The 25,686-nt window shown below is 41.6% G+C and overlaps 2 protein-coding genes across 3 annotated transcripts in view; one reads left to right on the forward strand and one right to left on the reverse strand.

Moving 5' to 3' along the window:
- pias1b (protein inhibitor of activated STAT, 1b) overlaps nucleotides 1-16,911 on the forward strand; it is a 38,861-nt gene extending 21,950 nt beyond the window's left edge. The window contains exons 3-14 of the mRNA XM_088921040.1: nucleotides 4,088-4,172; nucleotides 4,712-4,759; nucleotides 5,801-5,891; nucleotides 6,273-6,407; nucleotides 7,397-7,502; nucleotides 7,860-7,933; nucleotides 8,607-8,767; nucleotides 9,761-9,888; nucleotides 10,273-10,447; nucleotides 10,888-11,030; nucleotides 11,474-11,511; nucleotides 12,705-16,911. Of these exons, the coding sequence (XP_088777166.1) occupies nucleotides 4,088-4,172; nucleotides 4,712-4,759; nucleotides 5,801-5,891; nucleotides 6,273-6,407; nucleotides 7,397-7,502; nucleotides 7,860-7,933; nucleotides 8,607-8,767; nucleotides 9,761-9,888; nucleotides 10,273-10,447; nucleotides 10,888-11,030; nucleotides 11,474-11,511; nucleotides 12,705-13,022 (1,502 nt within the window). The 3' untranslated portion in view covers nucleotides 13,023-16,911. The remainder of the gene's footprint in view (nucleotides 1-4,087; nucleotides 4,173-4,711; nucleotides 4,760-5,800; nucleotides 5,892-6,272; nucleotides 6,408-7,396; nucleotides 7,503-7,859; nucleotides 7,934-8,606; nucleotides 8,768-9,760; nucleotides 9,889-10,272; nucleotides 10,448-10,887; nucleotides 11,031-11,473; nucleotides 11,512-12,704) is intronic.
- Nucleotides 16,912-18,344: 1,433 nt separating this feature from the next.
- LOC148831352 (calmodulin-like protein 4) lies at nucleotides 18,345-21,616 on the reverse strand. 2 transcript variants are annotated; one of them, XM_088921043.1, is made up of 5 exons: nucleotides 21,560-21,616; nucleotides 21,422-21,452; nucleotides 20,204-20,344; nucleotides 19,357-19,545; nucleotides 18,345-18,978 (listed from the first exon to the last, which is right to left on the reverse strand). In XM_088921043.1, exons 1-5 carry the CDS (start codon nucleotides 21,560-21,562, stop codon nucleotides 18,881-18,883), a joined length of 462 nt encoding a protein of 153 aa, XP_088777169.1. In that variant the 5' UTR covers nucleotides 21,563-21,616; the 3' UTR covers nucleotides 18,345-18,880. The 2 variants fall into 2 exon arrangements, with proteins under 2 accessions (XP_088777169.1, XP_088777167.1); XM_088921041.1 differs by having other exon boundaries at nucleotides 21,422-21,565.
- Between the last annotated feature and the right edge of the window lie 4,070 nt (nucleotides 21,617-25,686).

Here is a 25,686-nt window from a genome sequence, read left to right on the forward strand (position 1 = left end):
TGGGGTTGACAGTCTTGTTTGTCAAGAGTGCGCTGGATGGTTAATGCCGTTTGTTTTTTACTTGGTTGTATCAAATAACCATGACTTGTTATTCTTAAGTAGTTATGAAGTTGTGATTAGAGTGTGCCAGCCACACCTCATTACTGACACTCCTAACATGATGTTTGCCCACTCAGCTGGTAAAAATATCACATGAGAATTGTAGGGCGAGTCTGTAAATCTGATGTGGCATGGAAAACTGGACTGTCCAGGTTAGGTTCTGATAAGTCTTCATCACTACAAGACTGTGTTCCATTATATTCCAACATGTAAGCAGGGAGCACATGGAGGGATAGAACAAAAGAAGATTGTTTGCTTCAACAGAATCTCGTATGATTGGTTTGTGCTTGGGAAGATTTTCATCACCTAATTTGTTAGTGAAAGCAGGATTTTCATGGAGTTGTCTGTTTTTTGTGGGTGGCTATAAATGATATTAATTTGCATAGGAAATTAGCACAGCAGGTTAAGTGTAGTGGGTCCAATATTAAATCTCATATAATGGTCTTGAGTTCTCACAGTTTGTGTTTATAAGTTATAAATTACATGTCTGAAAAAGAGAATAGAAAATGCATTGGTGTAGCTGTATTACACATACATCAACATAAATTATAGGATTTTCTTGAAAAGTTGACAAGACTCAAATGAAGCACCACACTTTCATCCACTTTATAATTTCAATGGATTTTCTTTTGTACATTCTCCACCACATACTACTTAAGAGTAGGTTTTGGTTTGTAGAAGGAGAGCTCTGAGAGTATTGTAGCATAGGTCAGTAGGGCTCTGAAGAATCTGGCGTGCTACAGATTGGATTGAAATGATTGGCAAATGTTGGATGGTATAATTACACCAATTTATCTCAAAGTCTTATCTCTCTTAATTCATTATAAAATACTTTGAGCACCTAATCATAGAAATGTATTGGTATGCCAGCATATTTTTTATAATTGACATGGAAAAAAACATTACATTTCCCAAGATTAATTGTTTCCTGCTACAAGGATGGGGAGCCTTGTCAGTTTGCTAACTACAAAACAAACAGAATAGCCAAGTCCACACTGTGTGCACAGCTCCCAGTCCTGCAAGTAAATTACAGCCCTTTTAGCAAGCTCTCTCAAATATTAATGTGATGATGACGGTCTCTTAATATTTCAGTATTTTGATTTGGCCTGTTCTACATTCTCAGCACATTTTATATTCCTTTATAAAACCCTGTGTGGTCAGTGTAATTTGTTAGAGCTTTGCTTATATAATTTTTGATTGTTGTGTAACACTGGTATTTGTTAGAGGTGACTACAATTAATAAATTCCAGCTTTTACAAGATGTCATGTGCATAATCTGAGTGCCTGTGAATGACTTTTGTTTAGCTTATTTTTCCTGCTGCTCCTGTCACTTATTGCTCACATTTGTATTGATTTGTATAGATTTTGGATTTAACAGTTCATACAATTAGTCTGTGTGGGGAGTGGAGAATGAGGTTAGGGAGTTCAAAACCTAGGTAAGGATAATTGGTACACATCTCATGTAACGTGTGTAGGACAGAGAGAATTGTGTTTCTGGTAAGTTCAGTTAGATACTGGTCAGTAACCTGCAGCCTTATTTGTTTCAGGTTCCGGCTGAGAATCTACACCTCCAGATTAGTACTGCATCCCTTTGGCAGAGAAAATTAGATGGTGTCAATGTGCTGCTATATTTAGCTTTAGCATTGGAGAGGTAGGACAGAGTGCTGTGCAGCACTGGGGCAAGAACAGCTCTAATTGTGCGCTGAGAATCCATGTAGGCATTTTAATTATACCCTGGATGATTAATTTTAACCTGCCGAGAGTACATTGTGTGCTTTCGTGTTGATTGTGTGAGATCATATTAAAGCACCTGTTTGCATTTTGTTTCTTAGAGGGTCTGTGCATTTATTAGTATATTTTTATAGTTAATTATCATTTAAATTGAGCTTTAGGTAAACATTGCTCATTTTCCTATTTTCACAGCTATTGTTTTAAGAGGAAACTGCAAAATGAGAGGAAGATAATGAAGCATTTGACAAATGGTTTTACCCATGTAATTATAGTATGATAAATACAGAGGAATTACATTTTGAATCTCAGTGGGTTCTAAATGCTTTCCATTAGCGTGAAGTATAACAGTAGTTGGGAGACATTACAGCAAACGAGCACACAGCCTCTGATCTCTGTCCTGAGGAGACCTCCTGTTTAAACAGATTGAGATTGCATAATCCCAGGCTATTTCTGGATCTTCGTCTCCGTTTTACCTTGACACAGGCCATATATACTGAGTTATTTGGTCTTAATTGCTGTCATTTGAAAATAACCACCTTATGAAGTTTTCTAGTGTGGTCATGCAATAAGTGAATTCCACATGTATTTTTTTTTTAATCGCAGTGTCGGTGGTGATGCAGTGACTGGAACAGCACTAATAAAACATGTCTAGACGTGTGCGCTGAATTGCAGCCATGGATGAAAACCTGATACATTGGATTGTCCACACCTCCCCCTCCCACCCCTAGCACAAGCAGTCATTCACTCAGTATGTTTGAAAATGTGGCTGCTGCATTGTACTGGGAGGTGCACGTCAATACATGCAAACATCTTGCAGCATCAAACTGTCAGAGCAAACAGCTCCCTCTTTCCCCATCTGGTCTGCTTTCACTAGGGACAGCTCCTTCACCAGTGTCGCGCTGTTTTCACAATTTGGGTTTGATCCCTGCCGCCACACCCAGGGGACAGAATGAGGAAATGTAGGTAGATTTCCACTAGAGGTTCAGCGCTGATTGGAGGAGAGGTGCGTCCCTCACTGACTGCACCGCATGCCTGTAAGCAACCCTGGAGGCCACAGGGGTCGCAGTGTTGTGGAGAGCCCAGAGAGCCCTGACCGACTAACCCCACCCTTCCTGCTGGGCGGGGCGTCGCTGTCCCAGTCGGCTAGTGACTCAATCCAGGCTTGAACCCTTGATTACAGGGCTCAGCTTTGTGCTTGGGTGAGTGCCTTCACTGGCTGGGCTACTTGGATTGAATAGTAAAAATGTTAGTGTAGCTTCCTATTAAATATAATCGATTAATATTTAATCATTCGCATATGTACATGATTAGAGCCAGACTGTCTGTGCTCGAAACTGTACTGTGGGGTTGCTTTGGAGCTCTTGTGTCCCAGTGTAATAGTGAGAAACGCACTGGGACTGAGGGAAGGTGGAGGCTGCTGCTGGGTTAATGCAATGATGTAATAAGGGACCTTGGAGACTGGAGAAAGGATGAATTCTGGGTGTGAGCCTGACATAATGCTGCAGGCACTTCAGGAATTTAGAGAGCAGTTTACAGGCATTCAGACAAATTCTGCGTTAAATGTATACAACTCTGACAAAGAGGCAAGGGGTATGTCAGAATGTTTGTAACATTGAGTTGAATGTTGTCCCAGCCGTATTAAACTTTGTTGTAGCTTTAAAATGGATCACTTAGTGACAGTATACTGTTTCTACCTGCATTGTAAAGCATCAGAATATGTAGTTAAATTGAGCTGGTTATAAAAGGAGTACCTGATGCATATAGCAGTATACCTCCTATCTCAGGTTATAGTATAATTTTGTTTCCCTTATTAAGTTTTTCCATGATCTAGTTCTGAACCAGAAGGCCTAGTTCTAGTTACAGAATAAGTCTTGGCTTCATATAATGATGAGAAGGGGAAAGAGTGAGCTTTTGATCTTGCATAGGCTGGAGAGTTGTCCTGGTTTACTGACAAGAGCTGCAAGGACTAGAGACTGTTGATAACAGGTTCAGACTTGCTATGAGCACCCTTCTTACTGACATAACAGTAAGGAGTCAAACTGTTATTCCATAGCAGTGCAGAGAGTGAAATGACATGTAATCCTTGTGGAGAAGTAAGAGTTGTTCTTACCTAAACATTTAAAAGCGAAGTTTTGTTAGCATCCGTCTATTTTTAAAATTAATCCCATCTAACATTTCCTTGTTGCACAGGCTGTACTTTATTGCCATCATCATTGGCCTGTGAATGATGTTTTTCCTCTTTTTACTTTCTTTTTAGCATCAGATAACAGCCAGCGGTTTCAGGAAACATGCTTTGCTTTTGCATTAACGCCTCAACAAGTACAACAGATTAGCAGCTCAATGTAAGTGTTCCCTGGTCTTCAGTGCTGGGTGCAGCTGAGACAGTTACACAGCTGGTCTCAGAAAAGCAATGGGACAGCTCATGGAACTTGAATATACTGTTTAATTCTTTCATTGCAGAATACAAAGAAGCATTAAAACTCTTTTGAAACATTTGAGAAAGTCTCGTTCTTTATTTAGCAATGTGAGTAGATTATATAATGTGCAAATATTAGACTTTTAATTGTGTGCTCATCAAATTTTTTATGAACCCGCTGGGGAAAATTTAAATTTTTATTTGGTATATTATCCTGCACAATGTAATGCCACAGAAACCTTTTACAAATTATTTGGGGCAAATGCATCAATGTCGAATGAACAACCATTAGGCATGAGAGAGAGAAAAAAGATGTATATGCATTTTGATACCAATATAAATAAATGCAGTTTGAGGGGCAAAATGTCCTTTGTGAAATGAAATCAATGTACATGAATCAACACAGGAAGGCATGAGTGTCCTTAGCAGCAACTGAATTGTCTGCTCATGTGCTTTTTTCCACAGGGACCTTTCTGGGACCAAATGCGACTTTACTGTTCAAGTTCAGCTAAGGTACGTTCACCTTCTGGTTCTCTGCATTGGTCTAAAAGTCTGGAAATGTGTATAATGGCACCTGTAGCATGACACCTTTGGGCAGGGGTGGGCAATATGGGTAGACAACATATGGTAAACATTGTGATATTGTACCATTTTATTCCAGGTTTTATTTTAGATGTTTTGTATAAATGTATGGTTCTTGTAACATTATTGTTACTGGCAGAATTAATGGAGGGGATTGTCAGAATTGATGTGGCATTTGTGAGCACCTTTCTTCAGGGTTAACAGTATATCTAAAATATCCATAAGGAAATGTGAGTAAACATGACCTCATAAGCTCTGATTATTTCAGTGTGAGTTGGCTACAAGCATTGACGAAAGCTAGGTAAAGAAGGCAGAAAGCAGTCAGACAGCTATACATTGTGGCAAAACTTAGGACATAGTACTAGCACAATAAAAGGAATGAAATGTAAAGCAGTAATTATCAGTACAGATTTTTGAGCCAATAAATCAGGCGCATTACAATTCAAAATACTTTAAAGTTATATCAGCTGCATAAGACATTCGAGGAGGCTGATTCTCTAAGGTCTTAACACAAGCAATAACTAATGTCCAAAATAAAGGGAAACTGTTGTAATCTGAGATGTAATTAATAATACATATGAAAACAAAATAAAAAGGATCCCATTATCAAAGATGTTTCAACTTGTCACAACTAATAATTATAGTTATTTCTTTCATTGTTAACATAAAAAATGTCATGGTATGTGATAGTCATTATATTACCCTGCCCTACCTTTGAGTAATACACGGTTTTGACACTAGGTCCAGATTTATATAGTTGATTTATTTTGCAGTTCCTTTCTTTCAGTGCCCTCAATTCTTACTGACTTGTTTTTTTTCCTGCATGTACAAGATTATTATTACACTCCTTACTCTTCATTATGAGGAGCTGTCACCTCTCTGTAAGCCTGCTGCTATCTGGCTGGGCCCAGCTGAGACCTGAACAGAAAGCATACTATATAATATGTGGTGTATGTTTTAATCTCTTCCCAGGTTCTGCTTATCAGAAACGAGCTGTCCTCAGGAAGACCACTTTCCCCCTAATTTGTGTGTGAAAGTGAACGGGAAACCCTGTAACCTCCCAGTGAGTACTGCCCTGACCTCACGCCTTACACTGGGGTCGTGCTGGAGTCCAGCCATACTTGAGTGCTGACACCGAGTAAACTGCTTTATAAACCTAGACTGCTTTTCTGAAGAGTACCCTGATACCTAGAGTAGGCACTTGTCTGGCAAACAGAATGTCTAAGTTTTGACACATAGTGTTGGCCATCACCCCCTGTCATGTTAATAGTTGTAGACCAGTGTGCTTTTATCACTTTAAGGAGATGAGCGCACACTTGGACATCATCGAAAAAGAAATCTTGATTAGTGTGATAAGTCTATAAACTTGTGGCCTTTATAATGCAGAGAAGACTTCACTGTTTAGGAGCGCAATCTGTAATATCTTATGCTGTTCTTTCCCAAGGGATATCTTCCTCCAACCAAAAATGGTGTAGAACCAAAGCGCCCCAGCCGACCTATCAATATTACCTCACTGGTGAGATTGTCCACAACAGTACCCAACACCATCGTGGTGTCATGGACAGCTGAAATCGGAAGGGTAAGCCAAGGTTGTTTCATGTTGCTACAGTGCAGCTTTAAATGAAGGACATTCAGGAATTGCAGTAATTTTTAAACATTTAAACATTAAAAAAAAATCATTGCAGTATTGCACCAAGATCGTGTTTTGCAGAGAGATCAGCACCATGAACCAGTGCGTGCTCAGGAGCCTGAAGGGGTTACTGTATTTTACCAATAGAGCCTCCTTACTCTGTTCATGAGCGAAACTTGAACCATGAACCCGTGATTCATGGATCATAGAATTAAGCTCCACCTAGTTAATGAATGTAATTTTGGATGCCATTTTTATCAAGTCTTTTAAACAAACTCCCCTGTTGATCATACAGAAAAAACCCTGTAGTTTTACAGTTTTACCACCCCCCCCATTTCTGTGACCACCTGGCAAAAATAGTATAGAAACAAGTTGGGGTTTCTTATTATTTCAAAGCTTACCTGCAGAGCTGATTAATTTGTGCCAGCCTCACAGTTCCAAGACTGCATCGTGCTCTCTGGCATTGTACCCTTATCTGTTAAATATTAACACTCAGCACATTTGAGTACAAAGATGATGTAGTGCACATTTGGCACACTAATTATTTATATTGATAAACATGTCTAAACGAAGTCGGACATACCTTCACGATGAAGTCTACCTATTGCGGCTTCCACCACATCAAAAGACCTTGGAAGACAAAGTTATGTAAACTGTGCCTGTGGCAAGGTATAGCTGAGTTGTTTCAAGCTGTCAGGAAAAGGTTTGTTCAATTAGCTCCCCAGGAGGTGCAGTTTTCAGCTGACATAAGCCTACAGTTCAGTGCAATAGCCTACAATTATTCTAACCTACTTGAATTATATTTGGAGAGAGTGTTGTTTTCCAACGCTGTGAGTTGCTTTAATTAAAAATGCCAACTTGCAGATTATTAAGATGCTTGCTTAAATTCTTATAAATTACATTGAAATCTTTTTCATTTTTTTGTCTCCCCCCAACAGAGCTACTCAATGGCAGTGTATCTTGTAAAACAACAGTCCTCCTCGGTATTGTTGCAGAGGTTACGGTCAAAAGGCATAAGGAACCCAGACCACTCCAGAGCACTCAGTATGTATGACTACATGCAGATGTTGACAGTGTAATTGTGTGGGGGTGTCTGCCTCCCTGACAGTAATACTTATTAAAGTTTCTGAGTTAACTGTTTTGGATTTTCGTGGTTCTCTGGTTTCCCCAGGAAAGGACAGGAAGGCAGGAAGTGCAAACTAAACTCAGACATTATGTAAATGTTATTCTTGACACTTAGAGACTGAAGGGAAGTGAGACAATGTGCCCACTGTTTAACTCTTTACAGTGGGCAGAGCTGTTTGGTACTGTGTTGCAGTGCTTTATCATTCGTTCTGGTCAAGACTTGAGATTTAGTGTGAGGTGGAAAGGGTAATCATTACTGATCTTTCTTGACCGTAGTTAAGGAGAAGCTGACGGCTGATCCTGACAGTGAAATCGCCACCACCAGTCTGCGGGTATCTCTGCTCTGCCCGGTAAGGATGTTTCTGCAGCACGACCAGAAAAGAGTTGACTTAGTTTGCACTGCTCATGCCTGGGCTCAGTGACCTGCTGTGAAGCTCCTCATTTTAGATTTGAAATCAATGTTGTCATAGCAAATGATATTTCTGCATGATTCCCGAAGTAGTAGCAAGTATTCCTGAATTGCAGAATCTGGCCCTTTAAAAAAATAAAATAAAGCACAACATATCTGTTGACATGTGGTAGCATGTGGAGTGTTATTTTTATAAGGATAATGAGAGTTTCAGCTTGTCCAATTTACATTTTTAAACCAGCAAGAACATAAACGTAATTCCTGAAAATGTAATCATTCGTGAGCAGACCTGTTGAATGATGTTAAAATTCAATGCAAATTAAGACTGAGCTTTTAACCTAAAACTCTATGCATGTAACCGTCTCTGCAAATGCTTGCATCTGTACAGCAACAGAAACCTTTCTTATATAGACCAATTCTCGATATGTATCGCAAAGCGTCGTAAAAAGTCTAAAACATGAATTGCCAATATAAAGCCATGCTAGAAATGTTTTTTTCTTCCTCATGTTTAGAAAAGAGGTCCTCTCCTTGCCTTTTGGGGACCTGTGAAGTAAGTCAGACTGACTAACTCCCATGCTTTGGTGCACACTTGTGATTTTGTGTGGTGTCTGCAGTTGGGGAAGATGCGGCTGATGATCCCTTGCCGGGCGCTGACCTGCTCACACCTGCAGTGTTTTGACGCCACGCTGTACATCCAGATGAATGAGAAGAAGCCCACCTGGGTGTGTCCTGTCTGCGATAAGAAGGCTCCCTACGAGCACCTCATCATTGATGGGTTAGTGGCTTCTCTGTTTGGCCCGCGCTGCGTGACATTGCTTTCTGGGCTGATAGCACTACAGCCTGCACTGTGGGCTATGTCACTGCAATGTTTTGGAGCCCATCCATAACATGTTGTGTAGTATGTTACATTGACAATACAGTCCCAGCAGTATGCTAAGAGCAGAATAAAGTCGGCACAAGCAGAACTGCCTCTGCACAGATCGTACTTTATTGTGCGTCAATACTGAATATACCCTCAAGTTTTTAGTGATATTTGTCTGGCTTTTGTCGCTCCCAAAAACAAACTTTGCTTAAATGTTTTTTTACCTCCGTTTAGAGAAAATCTAGCAATCGGGAAATGAACTACTGCTCTGTAGTGCTTGCCACCAGTGATGATGTCAGTGGTTTGACTTTAAAATGTCTTCAGTTACAGTTAGAGGATACCAAACCAGTCACTGTAGCACCACATGCCATACATGACACAGGGCCCTGCAGAGGGACTCTTACTGGCCCTGTTCCTCTCTGTGCCATTGGTCACAATGCCAAAGGAACAAACATGCACTACTTGGTTTGAAAAATAAAACCACACAAGTTGCAAATGCAACACGCGAATGTGGTTATGATGTCTCCGTCTTAGCATAGCCACTTCCCCCTTCGTTTACCTTACTTTATCTCCTTTTTTGTCCTTGTCAAATAATCCCCAAGAAAAAATTGTTAAATTTTTTTAAAGTTTAGACAGTATGAAGGACAAAAAGAACCCTGGATCCTTACTAGAATCCAAAAAACAATATTTTCATGGTAAATACAATTAAAAAATAGAATGATTTTATAGGGAAAAGGTCAGTCTATTGTTAAGTTAGGTTAATTGAATTCATAATTTAATTCCATTATTTAACTATATCAGCAGAATATAAAACTGTCTAAAGATTATAGGTAAAATAGCAATTTGTTTGTAGTTTGCTTCTGTCTGCACAGTACTGTCCTGACTGCACACTTTTTCCCTGGGCAGTTTGTTCATGGAGATCCTCAACAGCTGTGTGGACTGTGATGAGATCCAGTTCAAGGAGGACGGCAGCTGGGCCCCCATGCGGTCAAAGAAGGAAGTGCAGCAAGTCAATTCTTACAATGGAGTAGAAGGTACAGTGCTTCTTCCTTGTCAGCAGATCAGCACTCATCAGACAGTAAATTTCCCAGCGCTTTACACTGCAGAGATTTAACACAACCTGTCGTTAAACTTTAGAATTATAATTAGGGAGCTGGTTATAACAGATCTAGTTCAGAATGTATTGAATGGTAAGCAGATTTGCAGGTTAAAGCTGTGAGTTTTTGCAAACGTCTTGAGGTAAATTTCTGAGCAGTATTAAATATTTTCATGTGAAAATGAACTGTGTGGTTTTCATATGGGGGTGTTTACTCTAACACTTACAGATAGTGGCCTCGTTTATAGAGAGTCAGGGAGTACTTGGTGCAAAGTGAGAGAGGTTTTGTAAGTGACACTTCTTTACTTCTGTATTCACTCAGGAGCCTGTCGGACTGCGATCCCCGAGCACAGACACAGTAGCTCCTCTAACAGTAAGAAGGTTGAGGTGATCGACCTGACGCTGGACAGCTCTTCTGATGAGGAGGAGGATGAGGAGCCCCCTCCAAAGAGGACCTGCCCCTCACTCTCTCCTGCTTCACCCCCTGTCAACAAGGGGTGAGTGAGAGGGCCTCTGCAATGTAGTCCTGCATTGTATGCCACTTGTAATGGAACATTGTACAGTCTGAACATTTTTATGAGGAATCTTTCAGTCAATTGCACTGCAAGGTTTACACGTTCCAAGCAGAAAGTCTGACTTTGGGAAAATATTATACAACCTCAGTCGTCATAATCACTTTAAAATTTGAGATTTCCGTGCCCCTACATTTAGTAAGATATTATGTAGGAGATATTTTATTATCATTGTTGTTTTTATTGTGTAAGGATTTTGTTTATTGTTGTCAGGTGTAGATCCCACTTCTGTGCATGCGAAGTGCTGTGCTGAATTGTTAAAAATAGTCTGTGTTGTAAAAGATAGAGGGCTAAGCAGTGTTACTGACAGCCTTGGTTCAGTTTATGCGTGCTGGATTGATGTGTGATCTCCTCTTGTTGTGCAGGGTGTTAAATCTGCACCATCAAGCATCACCAGTAGCCAGGGCACCCAGCATGCCTCCCGTGGATACCAACTACATCCCCCCACCGCCCCCCCTCATCCAGGACTACCGCCATTCTTATCACACGCTGCCCTATGAACTGCAAGGTACTGCCTCAGTGCTCCCAATCGCACTCATACAGTCACACTACCACACTGGCAAACTGAAACAGCCTGACTGCCTCGTCATTCAGTGACACTTGTACTGGAGCACACACACCTGCAGTTTGACATTGCCTTAGTGTTAATAATGCACTGGTAAATAATGCAGTCTTCTGTAAGTTTAATTATGAAGTAATTTTTAAAAGCTAAGAAGTTTTTATCTGAACCATTTTCTTAAACTATTTAAGAACCTCCTGACTAAGGGTGTTTTTTTAATTGAAGTCTGGGAACTTTTAATCTACTTTTGACTGTCACACTTGGGGAGGTATTCTCTTATAATTTTAGTGTGGTTACAATAAAAAAAACTTCTGAAATGTTTGTAAGTAGCAGTGAGCATATAGAAATATCTACAGAAAACATTGATTTTGTTTTTTTTCATTTTAAAATAGGTCTGGATTTCTTCCCATTTTTGCAAGGTGACAATCAGGTAAGTGATTAATAGCTGATGATGCAAGCAAGATTTACCTAGACAGGTTCAGGTTTTTATGGGTCGAGGGACTGAACTTGAGATGTAAAATAGTTTATCCACGTTTACCGTTTCCACCATTTGAAAAGCTGAGCTGATTTCCTACGGAATTCTCAGTCCCCACTTGAAACTCTTTTATAAAAGAGTAGAATGGGGCTGGAATGAGGCCAGCCAGTACATTTGTTAGCGACTGCTGAGTACTTGAAAGGTGCCATTGTAAGTGGCCAGGTTTCCCCACACACGAAGCTTGCTCTGATTCAGTGGTTCTCAGCCCCGCTATAGGAGGAAGGCTGTGTCCTCTGGCTTTTGTTTTAGCTAAGCTCTCAGTCTAATTTATTTCATTCTTTATATATATTTTTTTAATTTTACTGCTCCTAAAATGTTGATTGGAATTTTTAGTTGATAAAAAATTGAGGACTAATTTCTAAGGTGTGTTACCCGATACATAATTAATTCTACCTTTAAAGAAAAGTGTGGGTGTGTTTGATTCCCTGTCATTCACACCTGTCTCTCTCATGAAGGGAACAGCTGTTAAGAATTAATTTATAGTAATTGAAGCAAACTCTTAGAAGTTCCAAGAGACTACTCAAAGTTCTACATGCTAAAATGGTATACTTAAAGCTTACAATTTTCTAAAGCAATGACTGTGTGCAGAAACAAGTAAGCAAGGCAATAATAAAGCCTCAGTGAGCGCTGGTGATTTTAAGAGTGCAGGTGAAAATCAGTGAATGACTGTCACCCCGGTCCAGGGTTGGGAATGGCTGCTCGAGCACAGGGGATTGTATTTAGCAGAGATCCAGCAGAGGACACTGTTTGCTAATTAGTCCCGGCTTTGGAAAGAGTTTCTGGCATCAGTGTCCTGTAGCTATTGCATCTCTTGAGAGGCAGTAAAAGCTTCTAGAGCTCCGAATTTCCTTTTATGCATTTTTTGCTCTAAATTGTAATGAACGTCTTGGCATGTGACAGTGTCTAGTAAGCTCGAGCCGTGTCGGTAAGAGCCAAGTTCTTTGGAGGATGCCGCAGTGAGTCTGTTGCCTGCTGGTGACGGAGGGTGGTTAGGAAGCACTGCCCGTGCGGGGGAGGGGAGATGCAGAACGAGAGTGTTACCCGTGACCCGTGTCTTACCAGTGCTGTGTGTGTTGGCGTTTCCACAGCATTACAGTACCAATCTGCTGGTGGCCGCCGCGGCAGCCGCATCGGCCTCGGACGAGCACGACATGCTCCACCCCTCCCTGAACCGCTTCCTGCCCTACAACTCCTCGCAGATGTACCTGGAGCAGCCCGGCACCCCGGTCAGCAGCGCCCTGGTGCCGGCCAACGGTGGCGGCAGCAGCAGCAGCAGCAGCAGCAGCCTGGTGTCGTCCAGCAGCCTGCGCGAGAGCCACGGCCACCCGGGCCCCACCCGGGCCACCGCCGAGGCCGCCGCCGCCGCCATCTACGGCTCCATCCCCGATGTCATCTCGCTGGACTGACCGCCGGGCGTGGGGCGCGGGGCGTGAGGACTGATCCCCTCCACACCAGTCGAGACAAAGAAAAACACACTCAGAAACAAAACGGGGAGAAAAAAAGGAGAGGTCTTTTTTAAGAAAAAAAAGGATAAAAAGAACGATGCTGTGTACAGAGAACAAAAATATATTTTCAGTTTTACTTTTGTATATAAACTTAGGACTTTGCCTGTCCAGTGAGTAACTTCAGTTGATATTTTTTGTGGATACTGAAGATTTTTTCACAGTTATACATTTGTTGTCCCTTAATTATATTATACCTTTTTTTGTATTTTTATTTTATTTCCACATCAATGGCATTATTTTCTTCACAGTGATATTGTTTGGTTTTTAACGTATCCAATCTCTCGTTTTAAAATCATTGTAGGAGTCTTTCTTCTCGGAAAGAATTATAACTCTCAGTGGTTGACAGTGTTTTATTCTTTCTTTTTTGTGCAAATAATTTTAAGATCCTTTAAGTTATGTAAAATATAAGACATGTTTAAAAGCATTCCCTTTGCCTTTTCAGGATGTAGCTATGGGGAGTGCGCAGATGGATAGAGTATGCCATTTCTGGTTTCTCTTTATAAAGCCAGGTTGGTTCTTGACTTCCCAGTTGAACTGTCTGGGCCTAAATCTACCCTCTGAATGGTTTTGCTCTATACTCTTGATTATTTTAAGTTGAAGTAATATTAACAAAGACTATATTTTGTTTAAAAAGTTAGCATTTAAGGATTTAGTGCTTTGTTTTTATAAATGTAGCATTTTTTTTTGCATTTTCAACCACTGTTTCCATTTGCACAATGCCAAAAAACAAACAAAAAGTTTATCTTGCGCTCCTAACACAAGCATGTCACCCTCCTTCGGCTCATGGCTAAAGCACTTGTGATGGTATGGCGTCTCGGTATAGGCCATTGCTGACTGGGCAGTGTGGGGAAGGTCACGTTTTGCAAGAACAGGGTTTTAAAGCAAACCCACAGGGTATAGAAATGAATGCTGTTTGAAGGAGTGCATCGCCTTGGGAATGCGACTGCTGGGTCTGGTGTCTGACGTCCAACACCTTGACAAGGAGATTCAGAAGCATGAGGCTGGCTTCTAGAGGGAGGGAGACTTGTTGAAGGAGGTGGAGGAATCGGTACCTGTCTTCTGCTTAAAGAAGAAGCAAGGTATCTGGTTGCCATGTATTTGACCCCCTTGCTTTTGCTGACTATGAAGAATTCTGTACTTTTCCATGCAGTTGGTTAGTGTTAGGCTGTGGTATGTGCAGTTCAGTGCAGTGAAGGCCTCTCTGGAGATGCTGGAAACCGTGAATATTATTTTCCTCACCCTCTTAATTATGGTGTTTTTTTGGTGGTGTTCTTTCTGGGACTCCTTCCTTTGGTAATCTTTTGGGGATCTATCATGTTTTTAAAGTTAAGGCTTAATGGCCTGTAATTGCAACCTGAAACACCATAAACCTGCATGCTTCAGCTGTTTCAGTCACAGCCCATCTAAAGGGAACAAAACCACTATGAAAAATTACAGCCACTTCTACCCTGAAGCTTTGGAAAGTTGAGACATAGCTTTGTGGTATTTCTGTCCATTAGCTTGTAGTTGTGAAAACAACCTGGAAAAGTCTCCATTTTCAGCAAACAAGAAATTGGCAAGATTCTCTGTCTTGGTTCTCTACCCTGCCTGCTACATAAGTTAGTCACAAGATTGTTGTGTCCTGGTCAGAATCAGTAGCCATGAATAAATAGGGAACTTATACACAACCTAGTTACAATTAAGTATTCTACTGTGACTAAATTAAAAGTGTTTTTTTTTTTATTTAGTGCTGTAGATCCTCCTTATTTCCTGGGCCAATTGTAGAGGTTCTGCATTTTCCTCTGACCTCACCTGTAGCAGAAGATTTGCTCCCACTGGTGGGAAAAATACCTCCTACTCACCAGTGGGTATGTGGTTGTTTCTGTTCTGAAGGTGACGATTCAGTATGGACTGAAGAGAAGGCATATTTAGGAAAGCTAATCTTGACCAACAAGCAAGGAGGCTTGTGGTTTTTTTCACTTAGAAAATGAGATGGGAGTGTCTTGGCTTACTACTGCAGATCCCCACCTGCGTGTCCATTCGGCAGCACTCCCTTTCTAGATGGGAGTGTTTATAAGGCATGACGGGATTAGACTGACTGCAGTGTAGATATGAAGAGGCTGGGTGCAGGTGGAATCCTGCGTCACTAGGTTCTCCAGTGCTGTGCTTGTTGTGTGGTTTTCTGTAATGACTCGCCTGAAGAGGGTACCCTATTTGTACGTGTTTCTCATTGTAAAGAAGTTTCCTGAGGGCTCTCCTGCTTCCTCTCTTGCTTTTACGTCCGTGTTGGAAATGTAAGAATGCGTATGCGGCCACATCTCTTGCGCGCGCCCTGCCTTCCAGCTGTGTGTCGCTGTCACTGTGAGATGGGGACTGTGGGTGCAGTGTGTGCTTGTAGTCATGAGGAGCACCTGAAAGGGTGAGCGTTGTCCTTGGAGCACCGTGACTGAGCACATTGGTGTCCTGTTGACTTGCCCACTGTCTATTGTCGTTCTTTCTGAAATGCTGCATGTTTTGTAGTAATTGGTCTGAGAATTGTGGTTTGTCGGAATCTCTGACAGGTGCCTTCCGCTGCTGCCCATCTTTTTACGTCTGTCCCCACTGTGTCGCACCTAGTAAACTTCTATCAAAATGACCCAGTGATCCCTTTGGCCATTTCATTGTACTGCCCAGTTTTTGCTCTTATTGACCAATCATTGGTAAAATGTCAGTAAGTCATAGATAAAAATATAAATGAAGGGAAATGACTGAGCCTCTCTACTTAAAATACACAGACCCTATACATCAGTTCCTCAAAGAGCTGAAATATTTTCAGATTAAAACCAGTAAAATGTGGCAAGGAGTTTCCATTTTAAACTATGTTCTAGAGAAAATGGACAGATAGAGAAAAGGGCATTTTTAGTGGGGGGAAGGATGAGTGTGTTTTAAAAAATTCTAATTCCTAAAATGACCAGATTCCAGATCCAAGTCAAGGTTAATGGTGACTGTCTTGGTTTGTTGTTAACCAAGTTTGGTTTATTGATTGTTGTGTTTGTACAATGATTTGCAATTATGCGCTTGGAGTGTCCTGTTTCCGAAGGCCAGAATCTTTGTTGTGTCATTAGTGACACACTTGTCTTTCCAAAGATATTTTACCTTTCCAAAATAAATTCAGTAATTAGTCTTTGATTAAGTCCCTGAGTAAAGAGTGGTACATTATTAGCAGGTAGTGCTAGAAAACCTGCAAAACCATGTCCCCATTTGAAGAAGGCTCAGCGGTCCTCATCAATAAGCCCAATCTGATTATTTGTTTTTGGTTTTCTCATGTAGAAATTGTTCAGTATTTATTTTAGGATCTGTACATTTTACCCATGTATAGTTCCTAAGGAAGCATGTTTGATGCACCTGTCCTTGTAATTAACTTATTTAATTTTTTGTGGTCACAAGCAAAGCATTGTAACAAAGGTTCTCATGCATTCTTATTGTTTAATGTCTCACATTGTGTGTAATACACTGAGGCCTTCACAGTTGGGGTGGCATCTGGACTCTTGAATGCGGTTTCAATTCCCAATACTAAGGACAGCTGGATAAAGCCAATGAATTGGAAATTGTGATGGCAAGTGGTATTATCAGGGCTCACTCAAAAAACGCAAATTAAAAAATGGGCATATGTTATTTCTGATTTCCTCAGATATGCAAATTAAATCATGGGTTTGAACTTCATAATAACACTAAGGCTAAAATTAGTGGCCTAAGTATGTTTCCTGTGATAAGTTTTGTAGTATTCACTCATGCTCAGTAAAGAATGTCCATTTATAGTGGAAAGAACCAAGATTTTCATGTGTTTTTGAACAGTTTTTTCCAATTACTAGTTTCTGTATAATCGACGAACTTTCCTAAAACTTTTGACAAATGTAAACGTAGATTGTGGTCCTGATACAGGTGTAGCACATGCCACTCATATTTGACCATTTTCCTTGCTCAAAAACATGTCGTTCTGTAATTACAGGCATGCTTTCCCAGAATGAAGCTCTAGGAACACGGCTACAGATGGATTCAATTTTGTTTATATGCGGTCTTGATTTTATGCTTTGATTTTTAAGGAGCTGGCACTTCCCATTGTGTTGGGTTTCAGCAAACACTTGTGAATATTGGACTCAGCTGACTATTTCCATTGTTTAGCTCAGTTGTAGTTGAAAGCAAATTGTTAAAGGTAAAGCAAATGATTTTATAAAACCAGTTCACCAATTTTTCGTATGTGTAATGTTCATGGCTTAAAAAAAACTAAAGGGAAAAGAAACTGGTTCATATGTGTGCAAGATGGAAATTCTCAGGTTTTTTCTGCGGAGCTGGGAAGTTCCAGTAATGATTGTCTTTTTTTAGGAATCTTACCACAAAGTGGACTCCACAATCAAACCGACTAGCAAATTATCCTCAAAAGTCAAAGATCTGCTAACATATGCGTTCACTGCCTTAAATCTTCTCACACAATTCTGTTTCCTTATGGCATGCCAAACCAGAAAAAATGGCTTTTTAAAGAAGAAAAAAGATGTACAGTAGACCAATGTCAGTTTGTATAAAGTACCAAGTGAAAAATATTTATTACTTGCATTGGAAGAAATTGTTTACTTATTGAATGTTACCTGTTTATGTAGAGAAGTTTAGATGTAATAAAATGCATTCAGCTAACTTGTTCAGAATATTGTTTTCTAAACTAAAGCCATCTAAATTGACTGCTGTAAATGTTTTCACTTCAAGATGTAAGGTAAGATATGAATTGTTAGTCAATTGAGCATGGTAAGTCAATCAAGTATGGTAAGCTTAAGAGTACTGAATGTACATAAAATGATATTTTAAAGAAATCTTTAGATTGTACAGAAATATTACCACAGCAATGTGTTCCTGGTGGCAGTCTAGGCTGTTAAACTGAGCTAATGCAAATTCTTTAAAATAAGCATCTGGTGTCATCTAGTTCCACTTCTTGACTAGGATAAACTGCCTTTCTCAGCTTGAAAAGGCAAGTGAACTCTGAAATCTTGAGAAACTTTATCTGGCCAGAAGTATAAAAACTCAAACTATTAACTACTAGTAAGAATAATTTGGAAAGGAACCCCAATAAATTTTATTGAAATCTACTAATAAATACTTTTTATTGGTAGCTTTCAATTCCCAAAAATCTGGAAAAAGAAAACTTCTGAAGTCACATTTAATACTTTTGGTGTGTCTTATGTAGCTGTGCAAATAGGGCAAAATGGATCTTTCAAATGCTGTAGAGAGCCCTTTATTTTTTGTAAAGAGGACACCTAGTGGTACTTCAAGGAACATGTAATATTTAATCACACATTACAATCTTAAAGTCCTGCATTTCTATAAACCACATTCCCTAAGGACAAGCTCAAGACATAACACCACTAATAAATACTACATTCTTTGCACAATGAAGAATATTTAAGTCCTACATTAAATCAAAGCCATTATCCACATTATCCTAAAAATCACTAAGTGCTTAATGGTGATACACTCTAATGACATTAGTAATGTAGCCCACATTAAGCTGCCATGACCTACCAGAATTGCGATGTTTGTTGTTGTTGTTCACTTTAAACTTAATCTTTGTATTCATGTAATTTTGTCTTACTCTTTTTAACTTTATCTGCAATAATTGATACCGAAGATGCGTCTGTGCTGTTCAGCCCGGATAGATTACAGGGGAGGGAAGGGGATGCAGCCATGGTTAATAATTGAGTGAGTTAGCTGGGCAAGAAGACAGCCGTCCGCGAATCGTCTCTGTGCTCTCCGTCTCAGTAGTCTGGCGGTGGGAGTGTCACCATTCTTGTGAACTCCTCGTACTGCACAACGCCATCTGGACGCACGTTTGCCTCTCTGAACAGGTCGTCCACTGCGGAGGATATGGAGGACAGGAGAACACATTAGTGAAACCCTTTTGGAAGGGGGTGGGAGTTTTGCATTAGTACTCTGGTCACTACTACCCCCTCTTTATTTTGCAGACTAGTTTTCTAGTAGTCTGTGGTAAGAAGATGAATATTGTTGGTGGTTTGATGGTTGTAATGAATAGGTTACAAAATTTGTCATCCCCAATATCCCTCAGAATATCTAAAAAATAGATGATTTTTCAAACCTAATTTAAAAATACCTAATGTATTACTACCAGCACTCTCCCTGTGGTACAGCGTTCTAATTAATCTTACTCTGCCTCAATACTACAGTGATATCCTGGTTTCGGCTGGGTGGAGGTCATGCTGGTCCAGAGACCCACCCTCTTTGTCGGTCAGTTTCTCGCCCAGCCCGGTCAGTTTCGCCCTCAGCTCGGAGGCCAGGATGTAGCCCTTCTTCTGCTTATCCGTCATGCGCATGGCCTCCAGGATCTCCACCTTGGGGTCCTCCTGCTGGATCTGCCGGTGCATCATGGTCAGAAAGGTGGAGAAATCCAGCTCCCCGTTTTTGTCTGCACCAAAGGAGGAGGTGTATGAACAGTCATTAGCTGAGCAAAGGAACAGGTAAAGGTTCAGTCCAGCTGGGATGTCAAAAGAAGTCCAGCATTCGGCTGTGGGGCCTTCAGAGCAACGTGGCTTCCAGTGAAGAGGTTTTCTGTAATTTGTACCTTGATGAAGTTAATCAGGCCCCTGTAATATAGCCCAATAAAATATTTGCAAGCTTCTTTTGTGTGAGGGCAATTGTAAAGGTGTACTAATAATATGTAATATAGTTCAAGTAGGGAGCTGCCTCAGCATGTGTAGGCTGCAAAGGAGTAAGTCAAGGTTTATTCCATGCTGAAAACAGAAGAAAAATGCAACATTCTGGCTGTGGAGCCCCTCGACACCCGCAGAAGGATCCACAGGCAGAGTTTGTTTCTTTTCTTCTATTTTCAGTATGGAATAAACCTTGACTTGTGCCTGTATCTAATATAGCCAAATGATGGAAATGGAAAAATCACTTGAGCATAAAAATCCTCATCTGACACACAAGTGGAGCAGATTTTACATTTTTTTATGTGGATCAGGTCCATCACCTTAGGAGTCACCCAGAACTCCCCCCACCACCACCCCCACAAAGCTGGACTACGCGAGCTGCGGTGTCTCTGGGGCTTTGGGCTGTTACTGTACCTATCTTGTGGATCTGCAGGTGCCTCTCCACTTCCCCGAAGGTGGGGCTGGTCCCCAGGCAGCGCATGACAGTGATCAGGTCCTGGGCTGCGATTTTCCCCTTGTGCTTCTTGTCGTACAGAGAGAAGCACTCCTTGAACTCTGGGAGACAAAGACTGAAGTGACTCTCTCCCGTGTGGCTTCAGACATTCCCCGCTAATCTCGGACACCTGTAGCCCTGTGATCTCTCTCTCCATGGAGTGATGAAAGGTGCACGTTTCTTCTGATTTATAGCCCATTAAAAAGCACTAGCTGTTTTCAGAAGCAGTATCGGACATTCAAAAAGACCCTACCTGTATGACAGAGAGGCTAGATCACATCTAGTGAGCTTTAGCAGTGAACAAAGGACACCATGTTCCTGTTCCTGGACTATTTATGTTGCCAGGTAGGTGGGAACACCTCCAGACCGGTATTGTGTGGCCTTGCACAGGTGCTGTAGAGGGAGATGCTTTGTGTGTTGAGGTGGAGGGCCAGCTGCAGAAGGAGTCTTCTGACTGAGGAGCTCAGCAAACCGTCTCACTTCCTCTAACACACAACCTGTCTCACCCCTGCTGCCTCTGGGATCTTAGGGAATGTAACTGCATTGCTTATTTATTTATCCCAGGCTGTTTTTTTTTTTTACTTTTAACTCCAGTATCATTAGTTTAAAATGACTTCATTTACAGTAAGTACCCGCACATAAGAAATATTTTCAGACTGAGGGCTATGGATTTTGATTACCATCCGAGGTGGAATTGTTACTTATTGTTTTTGGATTATTTCGTAGCACAGTTCTCATTGTTATGGCACTCCTGTTAGGCCACGGTGTAGTAGCAGTTTCTACGGTAAAACTTGTATTTCGGAGTACACGAAAGCGATCTTTGTCATTACACACCCAGCGAAAATTGTTTTTGAACTTTGAGTTCTTACGGCACAGGGTAGGCGATTTTATATTACATCTTCCGTTTGAGATATGCCTGTTATTTATCTTTTCAGCCAACTATCCCATGCTCCCGCTTTTTAGACTGCTTTTCTATTTGAACGCCGCAGAAAAAAAAAATATTTGAACTCCGCAGTAGTGGGTGGGCTACAGTCTTCCCTTGTTCTGACATCAATTAGCTTCACATGTAAACCAACTCCGCCACAGGCTGAACTGTAAAGAGGCAGACTGAACAAGAAATAATTTAAAACGCCGCTCACCGTTAATTTGATCCTGGGATAGAAATTTCGCCTTTGAGGGAAAGCAAAAAAGGAAACAAAACATCAGTTAAAAGAATTAAAATCAATATGTAGTTTATCTGAGTATAACCGACAAATACTATACAGTAGCTCGCTCACCATGTCTGCTGCGGCGACATACGGATCTCCTCTCGACTTCTCCTATCCTCTCACTGTGACGTCACACTAACCCTGCTCCCCCCACCGTACCTGTTCATCCTCCGTCATCGAGTTCTAAAGTCCGAAGGCCGGGGCTATAATCAACACCTTGTTGCTATAGGAACAATGGTATATCCGATTCCATGCTTGGTTATTATAGCCTCTGTTGTACTCGCCTTATCTCTGAGCTAATGAAGACAACAGGACCGAATGAAACGTTTTATGTAATGTTCATCATAAAAAAATGAACTTCTCACAAATGTCAGCCAGCTGAACGGTTATTCTATTATAAGGAATTCCATTCTCCCCTTTGCTAACACTATCAATAACATCCCTCTAATACGGGTTTACAAGAACCGCTGACTGGGTTAACCACTGAGCCGAACGAGGTGCATGACATCATAAACCCTCTGATAATTGCGAGTCTACTCTTAACTGAAATACGAGTTACAATAATACTCGTATGTGAAAACACACTGCGTCTTTGTGATAGTTTGCGGCTGAGGAAGATGACGGGGACCCACCAAGTGAAGACGCCTGTGGGGAAAACTTGTCCTCGCCACCCGTTTACTAAATACCAGTCATCAGTGCAGCAGTTTGGCACACCCCCCGGAGTGACCGTGAAAACTCATACCGCAACTCTGCTGCTATCTCTGTGCAGGAGGCATGCCAAAGAACTCAGAAGAACACTTTTTTTTTCTATTCCGGGTGCGCAGAAGATCGCGAAATAGTTTTATAAGCCGTTTAGGAGACTATACCTCTGCTCTGAGAACAAAATCAATTAAAATGGAATTACCGATGAACTATGACAATTTAGAGCTTTGAGTATATGCCCTCTACTCAAAATATTCAGCAGAGTATGGCCAAGCTGCTTTCTAGTGTACTGCATCATGCAGGTGGGGGCTACACAGTGGTGGTGGTGGAGGGGAGTCTCCATTACTTGTGCCTTGAGTTAATTGCCCATATGAACGCTATATAAGTGTACAGAATTATTATTATTATTTTATTTTTATTATTGTTGTTAAGAGTAGACGGCTTTCCCCCCAGAAAGACTAAGTTAAAAAAAATGTGAACTAGAATGGTTTGGTTGTGCGTTTTTGCAACGTAAAATGCTGATACTTAAACAGCAGTTAATTCTTAATATTTATTATTATTAAGACGTTATGACAACCCATTCCAACACAGTTGCCATCGCTGTCGCACCATCGCATTGATGGTACTGTACTAGAAACCTTCCAGCGAGAGCTGCCACACTGTCAGAACGACTATTCACGAATGTTCGCTGGACCACCTCTTGCTCCTCCTCCTTGGAGGAACCCGCTACCTTGATTCAGGTGGGGGCGGAGCTACCTGGCTCCAGGGCGTGGTCAGAACATTGGACAGTTCATCGATCCAGTACCGGGAAGGAGGTGGACGTTTCTATGTTTAACAACGCTTTAATTAAAAAAAAATGCTCTAGGATGTTTTGCACTGAGCTCGAACACAGAGTTTCAGCTACAGCGTAACTATAGGGGGAGAAAAGAATATGTCCCTGACCGCTTCAAAAACGCAGTCAGGTTAGATTTTTCACGCCCAGCACGGTTTTCTGCCAGGACCCTACCATTAAAGTAAAAATGTTACTAAACAATTGAAACACGTGTGGCCACGTTGTATACACCCGTTGAAGCAAAAACCTTCTTACGCACATGTATATATTATATTATACTCCTGTGTAAAGTCTTGAAGCATTTACCTCCAAAGAGTGCTTACAAACAAGTGAAATGGCTAGTCTTTGTCCACGCCAAACTGAAGCTTTTACAAAACACACGAAAATAGTACTTGCCCACAACCCATAGAGGGCTCCATTCTTCAAAGTCCCCAAGCAACTTCAAATTTCCATGAAATTAGCAAAAATCCCAAAGTTGGGATTAAAATACAATATGAAAAGGAAAATACAGTTTCTCCCTGCGCTCTCATCCCTGCAGCAAAAAGACTTCTAAAAAAACGCTGATCAAAGAAGCCATTCTTTAAAAAGGATCAACTGTGATTTTAAACTTTACCAAATAATAGGTGTGTAGAAATAGTTGCCATGATTCTTATTATAAGATAAGATCACTTTATTGGCCATGTACAATTTCTTGCATTAGGAATTTGTCTTTTCACAGACCCCAGCTTGCTCTCCATGAGACACACAGTAAAAGAGAGAGAGAAGCTTGGGGTCAGAGCGCAGGGTCAGCCATTTATACAGCAACCCTGGAGTAGTGGGGGTTAAGGGCCTTGCTCAGGGGCCCAACGGAGTAGGATTCCCCTGCTGCTTGCGGGATTTGAACCGGCAACCTTCCAGCCACAGGCGCAGATCCTTAGCCTCAGAGCCACCGCTCCGCCCTCATTGTTGGTGGTCTTGGTATGGAAGCTGGCCTGGCCAAGCTCCCAGCTCTGCAGGACAGCACACCTGGCAGCACACTTATTGGGGTGGACATGTGTCATGTCACACCAACAGCCCCCACGGACGATTATTCAAGTCACTGGATGTCACAAATAAGCACACAACAGTCAGCCATCACACCTTACAGTAAACCAGCCACTCGTTAGTCGCATGACATCTCATTACTTTCATTAACGTCTCATCTAACTCAGGGTCATGGGGGAGCCGGAGCCTAATTCCGGGAAGCACTGGGAGCAAGGCAGGATACACCCTGGATGGGACGCCAGTCCATCACGGCACACACAGACACAGTTTGTGCCAGTTTACCCAGAGGATAATTAAGCTGCCAGTATGTCTTTGGATTGTGAGAGGAAACTGGAGCACCTGCATGACACCCTTACAAACTCCACACAGACAGCACCCCAGGTGTGAAACTGAACCCAGAGCCCCAGCGCTGCGAGGCAGCAATGCTCACCGCCGTGCCACTGTGCTGTCTTACTTGTTAGTCTTTCAGAACAACGATCAGAACACAAGGGACCTTGCACGGGCATCAGGAACCACCCTACCCCCACCACCGCCACCCTCCTTGGAGAGGATCCATCCCAGTTCGGCCGGGGAGCGAGAAGAACAGCCAGCTCCACTGGGTGTGGGCGGATGTGGAATGTGGAGGCCAGTCCTGTCCAGACGGCCTGCGGTGCCGAGGAAGGGGAATCCGAGGAAAAGAACCTCTGAGGAAGGGAAACACAACTTCTCAAGTGAAATAATAATAATAGCTTACACTTATACAGTGCTTTTCTGGACACTCCACTCAAAGCGCTTTACAGGTAATGGGGACTCCCCTCCACCACCACCAATGTGCAGCCCCACCTGGATGATGCGACGGCAGCCATAGTGCGCCAGAACGCTCCCCACACATCATCAAATCCACAGATCCTAAGATTACCTAGACAGCAGTAACAGTGTCAAGGCAAACGCCAAGTACAACCAAACGCAAACCTGACCGACGCACAAAGAAAACCAGTTCTGAGGGCAAGGTGAGTGTTGGAGTCCCCAGTTTGTCAGCTGTCAAGCTGGGACATCTCTTGAAATATTTAAAGCCAACGTAATGTATAGTCTAACCTGCCTGGACTGAAAGAGAATTCACATTGCTGGCGTACGCATACATCTGTTAAAACACATACTGCTTGTAAGTAAGACGAGCCAACTTTGCATGTTACAATTAATTGCTTTGGTTTTATAAAGAGTATATGCTATACATATGTAGTTCAGGTGGGGAGCTGCGTCAGCATGAGTAGGCTGCAAAGGAACAAGTAATAGGTTTATTCCATGCTGAAAAGAGAAGAAAGAAAAAGAAGGCTCCACGGCCAAAACGTTATGTTTTCTTTCTTCTTTTTTCAGCGTGGGATAAAGCTATTACTTGTTCCTATGCTATACGTATGTTTGTCAGTTGCACTAATATGGAGCCTTATCGTGGTTAGCATTATTTAGGGCACCCAGGCAGAACACTTTGCTCTGGGACAGTTAATGGTGTCAGGTCAAAAACCTGTGCTGACAGAGGAGAATGGAGGAGAGACAGGCGTCCATTCATCTACTCTGCTCATGAGTCTTGTACACAGGGACAGAGTGAGGGCGTGCCATGGTGCCATGACTCCTTTTTCTGTAAAAGCCTTTAAAAACAAGACTA

This window comes from Atractosteus spatula, chromosome 7 (genome assembly GCF_055471065.1).
Source record: "Atractosteus spatula isolate fAtrSpa1 chromosome 7, fAtrSpa1.hap1, whole genome shotgun sequence".
Taxonomy (NCBI): domain Eukaryota; kingdom Metazoa; phylum Chordata; class Actinopteri; order Semionotiformes; family Lepisosteidae; genus Atractosteus; species Atractosteus spatula.